The 12,718-nt window shown below is 47.9% G+C and overlaps 1 protein-coding gene across 5 annotated transcripts in view; it reads left to right on the top strand.

The window, feature by feature from the left end:
- Window positions 1-12,718, top strand: part of LOC113447032 (glutathione hydrolase 1 proenzyme) — a 31,647-nt gene that overhangs the window by 4,560 nt on the left and 14,369 nt on the right. For 4 of the 5 annotated variants that reach the window (XR_003375572.2, XR_015739639.1, XM_026717010.2 and 1 more), the window contains exons 2-6: window positions 4,094-4,252; window positions 5,324-5,488; window positions 6,063-6,190; window positions 7,016-7,105; window positions 9,532-9,724. Coding sequence is in view for 3 of the 5 variants with exons in the window: in XM_026717010.2 (XP_026572795.2) it covers window positions 5,328-5,488; window positions 6,063-6,190; window positions 7,016-7,105; window positions 9,532-9,724 (572 nt within the window). In the remaining 2 variants the exon portion in view is untranslated. The remainder of the gene's footprint in view (window positions 1-4,093; window positions 4,253-5,323; window positions 5,489-6,062; window positions 6,191-7,015; window positions 7,106-9,531; window positions 9,725-12,718) is intronic. The other variant, XM_087913526.1, reaches the window with a different exon arrangement.

Raw genomic sequence — 12,718 nt, 5'->3', positions numbered from 1 at the left:
GCAGTATTCTAGGTGTGGCCTTTCTAAGGCTTTATAGAGTGGGATTAGTACCTCCCTTGACCTTGATTGTATCCCTGTGTTAATGTAATTTAGGATTGCATTGGCTTTTTTGGCTGCCGCTGCACACAGCTGGCTCATATTTAGCTGGTTGTCCACTAAGACTCCAAGATCCCTCTCACAGTTACCGCTATTGAGCCTGGTTTCACCCAGTCTATATGTGTCCTTTTGGTTTTTCTTGCCTAAGTGTAGGACTTTACTTTTCTCTACACTGAATTTCATTTTGTTAGCTATGGCCCAGAGTTCCAGTCTGTCAAGATCCACCTGGATCTTGAGCCTATCTTCTTGGGTGTTGGCTATTCCTGCCAGCTTAGTATCATCTGCAGATTTGGTAAGTTTGTGCTCAACCAAAATTAATTTCACATCGACCAACCCCCTTAACACAGAGAAAGATTGCCAATAAATCTTGTGGGAAACAGATCCCGGTGGGCACAAACAGTTCTTCACCCAATTTGCTCATCCCCTTTTCTCTGCCGGTGGATGTCATGCCAACTTCGGGTTGGCCAACCTGAGAGATTAAGGACTGGCAGGGCAGATGGGAGAGCCTTCATCGTAGGTTTTCTGGGAAATGTGGTAGGAAGATGTCTAAGCAAACAGTTGTGGGGACTGAAAAACCACAGATGTTATGAAATGCTTACAACAAGGAGGTTCTCAACCCAGACTAAAGCCAGGGGTGGGAGGGACAGGAATTGTGAGCCAGATGTTTATAGGAGATCCCATATCAAAGAGTCTCTGGCTGAAAGGCCAACTTTTAACGACTCTAGCCCAACCATAATATATATCTCTGTTAAGGAAAACGTACAAGGTAAGAATGTCACTATAGATTCAGTATAAAGCCATACTGATAGGGGAATATCCTTTTTCAAAACATTTCAAGTTAAAAGGAAAGGAAAGGTTAAATTATATCAGCCAGGGAATACTAGAGTTGCTTGGTGCTCAAAGCTGTGGCTTCTATTAAAAGAAGAATTTGAACTATAACAAGGAATTTCCCTCCTGAGTTTGAAAGAAATCACAGCATCAAAAGTGCTTCAAGTTTTCCATCGTCCATTTTGCATGGAGGGATTTTCCTGAGCCACGAAGGCCGGGAAGGGCCAGGAGCTCCGTTTCCACCCGGGGCCCAATGACGTCTCTAGCAAGGAAGGCCTGCTCAGGCCAAGGGCGGTGATCAGCTGAGGGCTTGTGGAAATGACTAGCAGGGATTCTGGTCCTGATGCAATCAGACGTTCTGGAGGAACATTTGGTGGGAGGATGAGCGCTTCTCACGCCCAGGCATGCTAGAGCAGCGGTCACCAACCGGTGGGCTGTGGCCCACTGGTGGGCCATGAGAAAATTTTGGTGGGCCACAGAGAAATCTCACCCCCAGAGAAATTAATCCAGGCTGTGCAGAAACACAAGGCTTGCGCGCCCACATGGCCCGCGGGAACCCTCCCCGCCTACTCCCTCCTTACCTGGCAAATTTGCCTGCTAAATTGCTATTTTTCCAACCATCAGCTATGAGATTTAGATTAGCTAGGAAACAGGAAATGGTTGCATTTCTTGCTTTCTAGCTAGTCTTTGGAACTTCAGTTCTGCTTTTAAGCACAGCCGAACCTCCCTTAGGACTGAAGGTTCTATTATTCAGTGCAGACTCACGGCAAGCAAATTTTATGTGACTGACTCAGGTCGCCGATGGCAGATAGATAGATCACTGAATGATTCTGTGAACAACTCAATCTGCCTGCCTTTTTTGGCTGATTTGGGGTAAAAATTGCTCTTTTTTAATGCAATATTTACATACATGGTGTGTTGTGAGTTAATTTGGTGAGTTTGCTTGCCAGCAAATTTTATGCGACAGAATAAACTCACCGATGGCAGATAAATAGATTACCGAATAAATCTGTGAGCAACTCAATCTGCCTGCTCGCTTTGTCTGATTTTGGGTAAAAGTTGCTCTTTTTTATAAAAAAGAAATCGATATATAAATATTTATAATATTTACATACAAGCCATGCCCAACCAGTTACATGACCACCAAGCCACACCCACAAATTAGGCCACACCCACAGAACTGGTTAGTGGTCCCTGGGATTTAAAATGATCCCAGAACACAACTTATTCATTCAGTGACTCATTTTATTCCCGAGTTGCCCTGTGAAACTCTGGCAACCTTGCAGTACTGGAAGGGCCGTTCCAAGGAAGAGGGTGTGGATTTTTTTCCCCACAGCTCTCGAGGGCAGCAGAAGAACCGGGGCAGGGAAGGGAGGGAAAACTCACCCGATGACTTCAGCTCAGAGCAGCTGCCTGGCAGGAGAGCCTTGCGGTGGGGAGACAGCTTGGTTGCTGGAGGGGTCGTGGAGGGAAGGCAAAGGCTGGATGGCCATTTGGCGGTGCTGCCCTGGGTAGAAGGCTGGATTAGGTCAAGGTCCCTTCCATGATTATACAGAATCTCCATTTGAAGAAAGGTTCTTCAAATTAGTGGTTGAAGTAGCTAATATTAAACCAGTACTAAGTGACTGAAGTAACAACAAGAACATTCATAGCGAACACTATCATAGGAAAATATTTTTAGTCTTAGTGCTCCTCAAATTGAGACCAGAGTCAGGCAAGGGTGTTTGGTGGTCTAGAAATTTGATAAATGCGTAAGTTTAGCTTTACTTCTCTGTCGCAAGTCAAGACTTTTTAGCTTTTTGCTTTAATGTTGAAACTGAATGTTTGCCAAAGTACATTGCGACAAACCAAATGCCTAAAGCTGTTTTGTTCAAAAGCTGATCTCCAGTTTAGGAAAGTGTCCCATCATCCATTTTTCCAAACATGAAATCAATGAAGAGCATAACTTGAGATGTTTTTGCTAAGGCCCAGGCACCAGGATCCCAAGAGGGGGATGCCCAGGTCCCAAAGAGAGCATTGGGGAGTGAAATAAAACGGCCCTTTCCACAAAAGAGTGGGCTGGTTGTGCTGCCCTTTTCCCAACTCCATTCAGGTGAGAGATGAGAGGCAGAGGCTGCGCCTGGCCTGGTCACTCGGTCACTTGTCCTCTGCGAGGCCAACCAGGAGCAACAGGAGCCCAACTTGGCAGGGAGGGAAGAGTTGGCCGATGGGTCAACAAGACAATGACCCTCTGGTGCTGACTCACCCTGAGCCTCAGCAAGGGAGAAGCTGCAGGAAGCCAAGGCCTGTCTGAAACAGGCCCCGCTGGGAGAAAGCAGGCCTGCCAAGCCCCATAGGCAGTGGTGCTATTCAGCTGGTTCACACTGGTTCGGGCGAACCGGTAGCAAAGATTTGGTGTGGGTCACTGAACCAGTAGTAACTTCTGGCTGGCCACACACCCCCGACCCGGTCTCCTGATTCCTGACCCAGTCACTCGCCCCGCCCACCTGACGCTAGCCCGCCCAGTCACTTCTTAAGGTACTTCTTTTTTTTTCCCCTCCCGACAATCAGCTGTTCCTACAAATCAGCTGTGCCGGGATTCCTCTCGCTGTCTTACCGTTTCACCCAGGAGGCTTCCCTGGAGCCCAGGAAGGCAAGAGAAACCCCTCCCCCTCTTCATTTGTTGCCTTCCTGAGCCCTAGGGAAACCTTCTGGAAGCAAAAAGCCCCCCCAGGAGGCTTGCCTGAGGCCCAGAAGGCCCAAACAATGGGGGGAGGGGGTGCTGCAAAATGCAAAAAAGCCACGCCCCTAGCCACACCCCCTAGCCACCCCCACAGAGCTGGTAGTAAAAAAAAAAATGGAATCCCACCACTGCCCATAGGCACCCATGTCAGGGAACGGTGAGCCTGGTGGGGACCTGCTGCTCTCGCCTTGATCAGGAAAACTGGACTTCAGAGCCCTGGTGGTCCAAGATGGACTCTTCCCCACGGCTGCTGGAGACTTCGCCCAGTGACCCCCAAGTTGGCCTGTGAAGGCTTTCCAGGGAAAGCTGCACCCAGGGCAGTTGTGTGGCGGGGGAGGGGGCTCGAGGGCTTCAGGAGCCAACGGAAGGGAATCTTTGACAGGGAGCTTCTCCAGGCCTCGGGCTGCTGCCCCCCCTGAGCTTGTCCTATTGTCCTCCCTTCTGCAGAAAGACCATCCAACACCTGAGAGCCTTTGATGTTCCCCCAGCTCTTCTTCTTCCAGCGCTTGTCTTTCTAGAGAGATTCCACGAGGGAGGAAAGGACGGAAGCCCCGTAGATCGCTTTGGGATTGCTTGCTTCCCGACATTGCTCCATATAACCATCAGGTAAGGGGGACAAGAGCACATTTGCAGTCCCTCATCTCACCCCACCTTCAGCACTCTGCGGGGGGGAGGGGGGAAGCACTGAGGCTCTGGACTTCAGGTTGCAGGTGGGGGTGGGGTCTGTACTGATATCGGGTCGTGCTGCTTGCGCCTCATTCGGGAGGCACCACACAGTGGACGGCACAATCTCTTCTTGTCATGACTTGAGGCTACCCTGGTTCTTTTGGGGGTCTTCCTTCCTAGTGAGACACAAAAGAGGGTGGGCTGTGGGGGGCAGGAGGGCTACAGGAGGGGGATCTGCTGATGATTTGGTCAGGGGGAACGTGATTTGAAATAGGGTCAGCATTCCTATCTGTTCATAGGGCCCATGTTTGTTACCTTCTAGACAGCCTTCAGCGGGAGGCGGTGCCTCAGTGGCTAAGACTGCTGAGCTTGTCTATTGGAAATGCCGGCATTTTGGCGGTTCGAATCCCTAGCACCGTGTTACAGAGTGAGCTCCCATTCCTTATTCCAGCTTCTGCCAACCTAGCGATTTGAAAGCATGTAAAATTGCAAGTAGAAAAATAGGGACCACTTTGGTGGGGAGGTAACAGCGCTCCGTGCGCCTTTGGCATTTAGCCATGCCAGCCACATGACGACGGACAGCGCTGGCTCTTTGGCTTTGAAACGGAGATGAGCAGCGCCCCCTAGAGCTGGAAACAACTAGTACACGTATGCAGGGGAACCTTTACCGTTACCTTAGACAGCCTTCATGACAACCTGAGCTTTGCAGCCATTCTGTGCTTAAGTATTTGAAATAACCGGTTGTATTTCTGTCTTCTGGGGCTCCAGAGCAATGTCACGTTTCTAGAAATGGAATAAAAACACAAGGAAACCTCAAGACATTGGAGGCCAATGCACCAACTGAAGCCATTGATCCCAAGAAGCTTCACCATCGCCCATCGCCCTGACCCCTCTGCCAATGCTTGGCCATCTGGGGACGGTTGCATGTTCCTCTGTCGGCTGAAGTGTCCTCGTTTGTGCCTTGACTGCTCTGGCGCTTCTGCTAATCTGCCTCTCCTTTTATTTCTCAAGAAATATGAACACGAAGCTCTTGAAGATCGGGATCCTGGCGGCGCTGCTCTCGGCTGTCGCAATTGGCGTTGGGCTGTTCTTTGGGCTGCGCCCACAGCCACAAAATCACCTCTATGCAAAGGCAGCAGTGGCTACGGATGCAGGCCCCTGTTCGGTCATTGGGAGGTAGGTGGACAACAGCTGCATATTCCCAGAACCTCCTGATTTGGTCTGGGCAGGAAAATCCCAGCCAGAGGTGGGATTAGCCAGTTCTCCAAACTGGGCAACAAGCTAACAGCTGGTTCACTTGAACTGATGCGAACCAGATGACTCCCACCTCTGCCCTTAGTCATGTTTGTTGCTCTTCTCTGCACCTTTTTCCAAAATCTCCCCATTTTATCTGTAGTGTAGTGACCAAAACAGGATACACTATTCCAGGTGTGTTTTTATTAAGGATTTATCAAGCAGTACTCATACTTCACGTCATCTTGACTCTGTCCCTCTTTTTATATAACCAAGGAGTGCATTCGCTTGTTTTTTTTGCAGCTGCAGGAAACTGCTGGCTCATATTTAAGTGATTGTCCACTATGACTCCAAGCCTCTCCAAATTTCTGCATGGTTGCTGGTCTTGGTTTTCAAGAGACCAGTGGCAGAATCTTCTCGTTTTGGGGATCTTCTTTGGCCAGCTGTAATCTCCTTCTGTCTCTTTACACCTCTGTCCTGGGAAGGTTCACCGATGTTTCTCTTCCACCTCATGCAGGGACATCCTTCAGAAAGGGGGATCCGCTGTGGATGCTGCCATTGCCAGTCTCCTGTGTATGGGCCTGATGAACCCCCACAGCATGGGCATTGGAGGAGGCCTTTTCTTCACCATCCTCTCAGCAGAGGGTAAGCAGGGCAGGAGGAACGCTAGCCTCATGTGGGGATTCCAGAAGACGTGCGTGGAGGGTTGGCTTGTTTGGCGTTTTGAAATAGGTTGTGTGCAGCCACCCGAAGGGATTTGTGCATTTGTAGTACAGCATGTGAGAAGCAACCTCAGTTGCCTTGAATGACTTTTTTCATTTGGGTTAATGTTCACCAATATAAGGGAAAGCTGGCATGCTGCCAGCAAAGTGCCAGACTCTACGTAGGTTTATTTTCAAGGATGCTCCAGGGATACACATGGCTTCCACCAGTCAGGGGAGAAAATCTGGGTGCTTCAACCCCTACTCATCGTAGAAGGTTAGACTTTTCGCAGAGAGACGCACACAAAAGGTTATCTGGAACACGAAATAGTCTTCTGGGAACAAGGTGGAGGTAGTGGTGTGCCTGGGGTCATGAGGAGTAGAGCAACCTGGCCTTCTTTTCTGGTAAACGAGTTTTTGGTGACAGACGTCCCCTACTCCTGTTTGGTGACATTGCCCATAAGATGCTGTCATATCTCAGACGTGTCTGCTGGGCCAACTGTTGACTACTTAGCTATCGAAAAGTAATGCTTCTATTTCAAAAAATAGGAGTGAGGTCAATGTCGAACGATGGACAGAGAAATAGGTGGTGACTGACTGCTGAACCAGCACAGAGGCTTGGCATCCACAATGACTTTTGTTCTTGAGGTTAACCTTTCTTGGAATTATTATGCCTTGAAGATGTCACTCAGAAAGGCTGGATGGGTTTATGCATTAACTTGCCAACAGGGAGGCCGCAGAACCTTACCTTGTTCCTTACCTTCCCAAGGGAAAGTGGAAATCATTAACGCCAGGGAGACAGCGCCCAAGAATGCATCCCGAGACATGTTTGGCAACAACACCGCTCTGTCCCAGAAAGGTAAAGCAAGAGGCACCACCGCCAGCGCTGGCTGGCTGCACATGTGAGCTACCTCCTCATGAGCTTGGGTTCAAGGGTCCATGGACCTCAAGAGAGTCTGAAGGGGACCAGGCTCAGGAATGGGTGGGGTGGCTTGGCTGGCAAGAACCACACGCTGTGTGCAAGAAGGTTCACTGAAGGGTCTCCTGTGGTTCTCGGGGTCTTCTGTGGTTCTGTGCATCTACTCAGTCACCTTTAGCTTCCTGTCTGTTATCTAAGCTGGGTGGTCATCAGAGAGGCTCTAATCCTGCACTAAGCAGGAGAGTTGGGCTTCTTAAGGTCCCTCCTAGTCCTATGATTCTTGGCCTTGAAAATGCATAACAAGAACTAGAACGATAGACTTTGTGGTTGAAACTAAGAGTAATTACTGATTGTACAAGTCGTAAAGATGTCTCCCTGCAAACCACCTATAAACTCTACTCAAAATGAGTGCTTCTTTCTTGGACACTTACAAAACTCAGTGGAGAACAGGGGTTAACAGGAAGAAGGCATTGCTTAAGTCAATAACTCTTGCAAATTAGCTCTGGGCTCTCAGTTTGTTTATTTATTTATGTATGTATGTATTTATTTATTTAGTCAGTTGCTTACAAGATAATAGGTATAAGTAAAAACGTAGTTATGAATACATGGATACATATAAGAAAAATAAAAAAATAAAAGAAACAATAGGACAGGGATGGTAGGCACATTGGTGCACTTATGCACACCCCCTACAGACCTCTTAGGAAAGGGTTGAGGTCAATAGTAGACAATCTAAGGTTAAAGTTTTTGGGGTTTGGGGAAGAAACCACAGAGTCAGGTAGAGTATTCCAGGCATTGACCACTCTGTTGCTGAAGTCGTATTTCCTACAATCAAGTTTGGTGTGATTAACCTTGAGTTTGTATCTATTGTTTGCTCTTGTGTTGTTATGGTTGAAGCTGAAGTATTCATTGACAGGTAGGACATTGCAATGTATGATTTTATATACTATACTTAGATCGGACTGAAGGCGGCGTAGTTCTAGGTTTTCTAGGTCTCGAAGTTCAAGTCTGGTGGCATAAGGTATTCTACAACGCGTAGAGGAATGGAGAACTCCCCTTGTGAAATATTTCTGTACTTTCTCAACTGTGCTAATATCAGATACGTAATGTGTGTTCCAGACTGATGAGATGTATTCGAGTATTGGTCTAGCAAATATTTTGTATGCTCTAGTTAGTAGTGTGATATTACCAGAGAAAAAGCTACGCAGGATTAGGTTAACAACTCTTAACGCCTTTTTGGCTATGTAGTTACAGTGGGCTCTAGCACTTAGATCATTAGAGATGAGTACTCCAAGATCCTTGACAGAGTTTGGGTCGTCAACAAGGTCTTGACTATTCAGCCTGTATTTTATTTTCCTTTTTTTTTGTCAATATGTAAGTCAGAGCATTTATTTGTTGAGATTTGAAGTTGCCATTCGTTTGACCATTCTGATACATAGTCGAGGTCTTTTTGAAGGGTAGCAATATTGTCTGTGGTGTTGAATAGCTTTACATCATCAGCAAAGAGAACACAGTTGCTCTTGATATGATCACAGAGGTCATTTATGTAGAGTATGAAAAGATTTGTTTTTCCGCCAAAGTGATCTCTTTTTGGATTGAAACTTCCTTGTTGTTATGAGTAATCTGTTTTTTCTGGTTTTTGGAGTTGTTATTGGTACATATAGTTTGATGACTCTTTTGACTTCAAGTAAAAATATGTTGTAATGGTCTTCAACAGTATTGCATCCAGTGAATAGAAATTGCCAATCAAGGGATGAGAGATTGTTGTTTATAAGATCATAGTTGCCTTTTTTGAAGTTATAATTGGGGATTTTGTCGTTGTGATGATTTTTGTGTGGACATATGTTGAGACAAAAGTCAATCACGTTGTGGTCACTGTTGGAAAAGGGTTCTTTAATTTGTATTCTGTATATTGAATTCAAACTATTGCAGAAGATGAGATCGAGGCAGTTGTTAAGTCTAGTATTGTTGGTTACTAGTTGTTCCAGTCCCAGATTTGTTATAGCGTTGTAGAAGGTTGCATGTATGGGTTCAGTTGTACATTCATTAAGGGTCCAGTTAACATGAGGTAGATTGAAGTCACCAAGAAAGATAAAAGTGTGTGGGCAGGATGCTGCCCATGTTAGTCGTGTATTTAGCTGGTTTGCATGTTCGATGTCATAATCAGGAGCTCTGTAACCTAGTAAGAACCGAAATGTGATATTTAAGGACAGTTCACAGATGATGGTCTCAGGAATAGCAAGCTCCTGGGTAACTTGGATGTTTTTTAGATGTAGGGACTTTTTAAAAAATTATGTTGATGGTCCTAGATGATAGGGGAGTGGACTGGCTGGAATCTTGATCTCTTTGTCCTCTGCCTGCTCCAGGTGGATTGTCCATTGCAGTTCCAGGAGAAATCCGTGGCTATGAAATGGCCCACCGACGGCATGGCAAACTGCCTTGGAAGGAGCTGTTTCAGCCCAGCATCCAGCTAGCCAGAGAAGGATTCTCTGTTGGCAAAGGCCTGGCCAAAGCCCTGGAGTCCAGGAGCAGTGAAATTGAAAGCATCCCATCCTTGTGGTAGGCAGCAGGGGAGCTCCTAAGCCCAAGGCAGCGCATGCCCTGCTGGGTGGGTGAGGGGAGACACAACCTCTTCTCAAGATGAAGGTCCCAAGGGAGGTTGCAGGGGGTGGGGACTGCCTGGGTCATCCCAGGGATCTGCTGGAAAGGGAGGGAGGGAGGGAGGGACGGAGGGAGGGAAGTAAGGATGGAAGGATGGAAGGAAGGAAGGAAGGAAGGAAGGAAGGAAGGAAGGAAGGAAGGAAGGAAGGAAGGAAGGAAGGAAAGAGTGGGAGGAGGGAAGGGAGGGAGGGATGGAGGGAAGGAAGGAAGGAAGGAAGGAAGGAAGGAAGGAAGGAAGGAAGGAAGGAAGGAAGGAAGGAAGGAAGGAAGGAAGGAAAGAGTGGGAGGAGGGAAGGGAGGGAGGGATGGAGGAAGGAAGGGACAGAAGGAAGGAAGGGATGGAAGGAAGGAAGAGAAAGAGGGCATCTCAACCATGGCCACTGATGGTCAAGATCTTGTTAAAGGAATACCTCTTTTTAGGCTGGAGCCCAAAATCTGAAGGGAAGGCCCTTTCAAGACCATTGTGCAATTTGGGGAAGATCTCCTGCACAGTGGTAGTATTCTACCAGTTCGGCCATGTTCGGCGAACCGGTAGTAAAAAAAACAGCTACCGGTTTGGCCGAACTGGTATTTCTTTTTTTCCCCTCCCTCCTGACGACCAGCTGTTCCAATGATCAGCTGTGCCAGGATCCCCCTCACTGTCTTACTGCTTCGCTCAGGAGGCTTCCCTGAGGCCCAAGAGGCAAAAAAACAGAGCGCAGGGTGTGTGTGTGTGTGTGTGTGTGTATGCAAAAAAAAAAAAGCCATGCCCACCCAGTCACATGGCCACTCCCACCTCGCCACGCCCACAGAACCAGTAGTAAAAATCTTTGCATCCTACCCTTCCATCCTTCCGAGGTGGGTAAAATGAGGACCCAAATTGTTGGGGACAATATGCTGACTCTGTAAACTGCTTAGAGAGGGCAGAAAAGCAGCATAAAGCGGTATATAAGTCTGAGTGCAATTGTTGTTCCCTGTAGAACCATCCCCAGTGTTGGCCCCACAAGCCTTTTATCAGCAGGTCAAACCTTCTTCTTTGTCTAGGCAGGTTAAGGTGACCAGTCTGTTCTGGTACATCTGGTTGCTTCGGCTGCTTCATGAGGGTCTCTTAGGATTGGTGTCTAACGACGGAAGCAGCATTAAGAAGTGCCGCAGTGCATTGGCCGTTTCCCAGAGGAGGGACATGTCCGGGCTCTCCTCCACAGCATCCCTTTCGTAAGGCTCCTTGACTGCCGAAGGCTGAGGTGGCCTCCTTATCTCTACTCCAGCGGGGAAGTTTTCCCAGCCAGCAGCTCAGCTCATTGGGGTGAAGAGAGGCTATCGAGAGGCCCTGGGAACCTGGGGGGGCAGAGAGTAGGATAGGTGGCAGTGAGAGGCGGCCCCGGTTCCATGTGTGGCTGGAATTCGAGGCCATGGAGTCACCCATGTTTGCTCACTGATTAATTCTGACTCTTATGGAGCAAGGTAATTGGAAGCCAGCAGAGAACAGGTGCAGGAAGGTGAGAGGCTGAGACCAAGCCAATTACGTGTGTTTGGTAAGCAGGCTCCTGCTAACTTTTAAGGTGAGAACGAGAGGCTGCGTGACACCTGGCATGACCTAAGTTTATTTTCTTTGAATTTTCCTTCCACATAAAAACCCACCCTAAGGAGGGACAGGCTTTGGGAAAAGTATAACACGAACTCACTTTAAAAGGGGAGCGGGCGGAGGTTGCACTCACTTTGTAGTTTACCCACAAGTGTCTTTTTTCTGTATAGAAAAAAAGCTTTAAAAGATCTCTCCATCTGGGGCACACCAGGTTGCAAACCCTGATTGCTCTTGGATCAGGACAGGAGAGCACACGGTGCAATTTATGCAGCCCAGCAGGAACCAACTTTCATGCACCAGGGCCGGGCCTGATATAGTGTGTAGTGAATAGAATGATATGGAACAGAACAGAATTATTTATTGGCCAAATGTGATTGGGCACAAGGAATTTGTCTCCGGTGCATAAGCTCTCAAAATACATACAAACAACAAGTGATAGGTCATAGCTCATACAATCATTAATCATAATATACAACAAGAAGTAATAAACCATAGATAGCAATAGGAGAAGGTAATAGGAAAGACGAGAAGATGAATAATAATGGGTAAATATCTTTAGGCCCGTGCTGTGGGGATTATGTCATTAGCAGTGATGGCACGGGGGTGAGGAGAAAGGAACTATCTTTGTATCTGATTGTTTTGGCATGCAATGCTCTAGCGCAGGGGTCCCCAACCACTGGTCCAGGGACCGGTATCGATCCGTGGAACAATTTCAACCGGGCCGCTGGTTTGCTGGGCGCCGCCATCTTGTTTTGATGAAAAAGTGCTTCCAGTGAGCTTTTCTGGGTAGAAAGCGGCGTTTGGGTGCTGAAAGAATCCTTGTGCCTTAGTTTCATCGGGGGTGGTGGTGGCTTCGAACAAAACTAAGGCGCGAGGATTCTTTCAGCACCCAAGGCAAGGCGAGCCGAGTGACCATCCCGAAGCCGTTGCGAAGCCCATCGACACAGGTACAAAGGAGGAATTGAAGGTGGCAGGGAGAAGCGGGGGACGGCTGGCTGGCCAGTCACTTGGCTCGCCTTGCCATGCATGCTGATGCCAGTACCGGGCCGCGGATGATTTCGTGATGCCAGTACCGGGCCGCGGCACAAAAAAGGTTGGGGACCACTGCTCTAGCGCAATGTCCAGAGGGGAGAAATTCAAACAGTTTATATCCAGGATCTTTCTGCCCCCTGCAGCATCCAGGCCCTCAGTGGAAGGCAGGCTGGTTGCAATTGTTTTTTTCTGCCGTTCTAATTCTCCATTGAAGTTTGAGACAAACGATCTGAGTTTGTCTGGATTGGTTGCTGTGCCAAACCAGACAGTTACAGAAGAGATTCAAATGACAGGCT

Source organism: Pseudonaja textilis, chromosome 15 (assembly GCF_049901715.1).
Source record: "Pseudonaja textilis isolate UNSWEBS1 chromosome 15, rPseTex1.2, whole genome shotgun sequence".
NCBI lineage: Eukaryota > Metazoa > Chordata > Lepidosauria > Squamata > Elapidae > Pseudonaja > Pseudonaja textilis.
The sequence above is the reverse complement of the archived record's forward strand: the minus strand, read 5'-3'. Positions and strand labels throughout refer to the sequence as shown.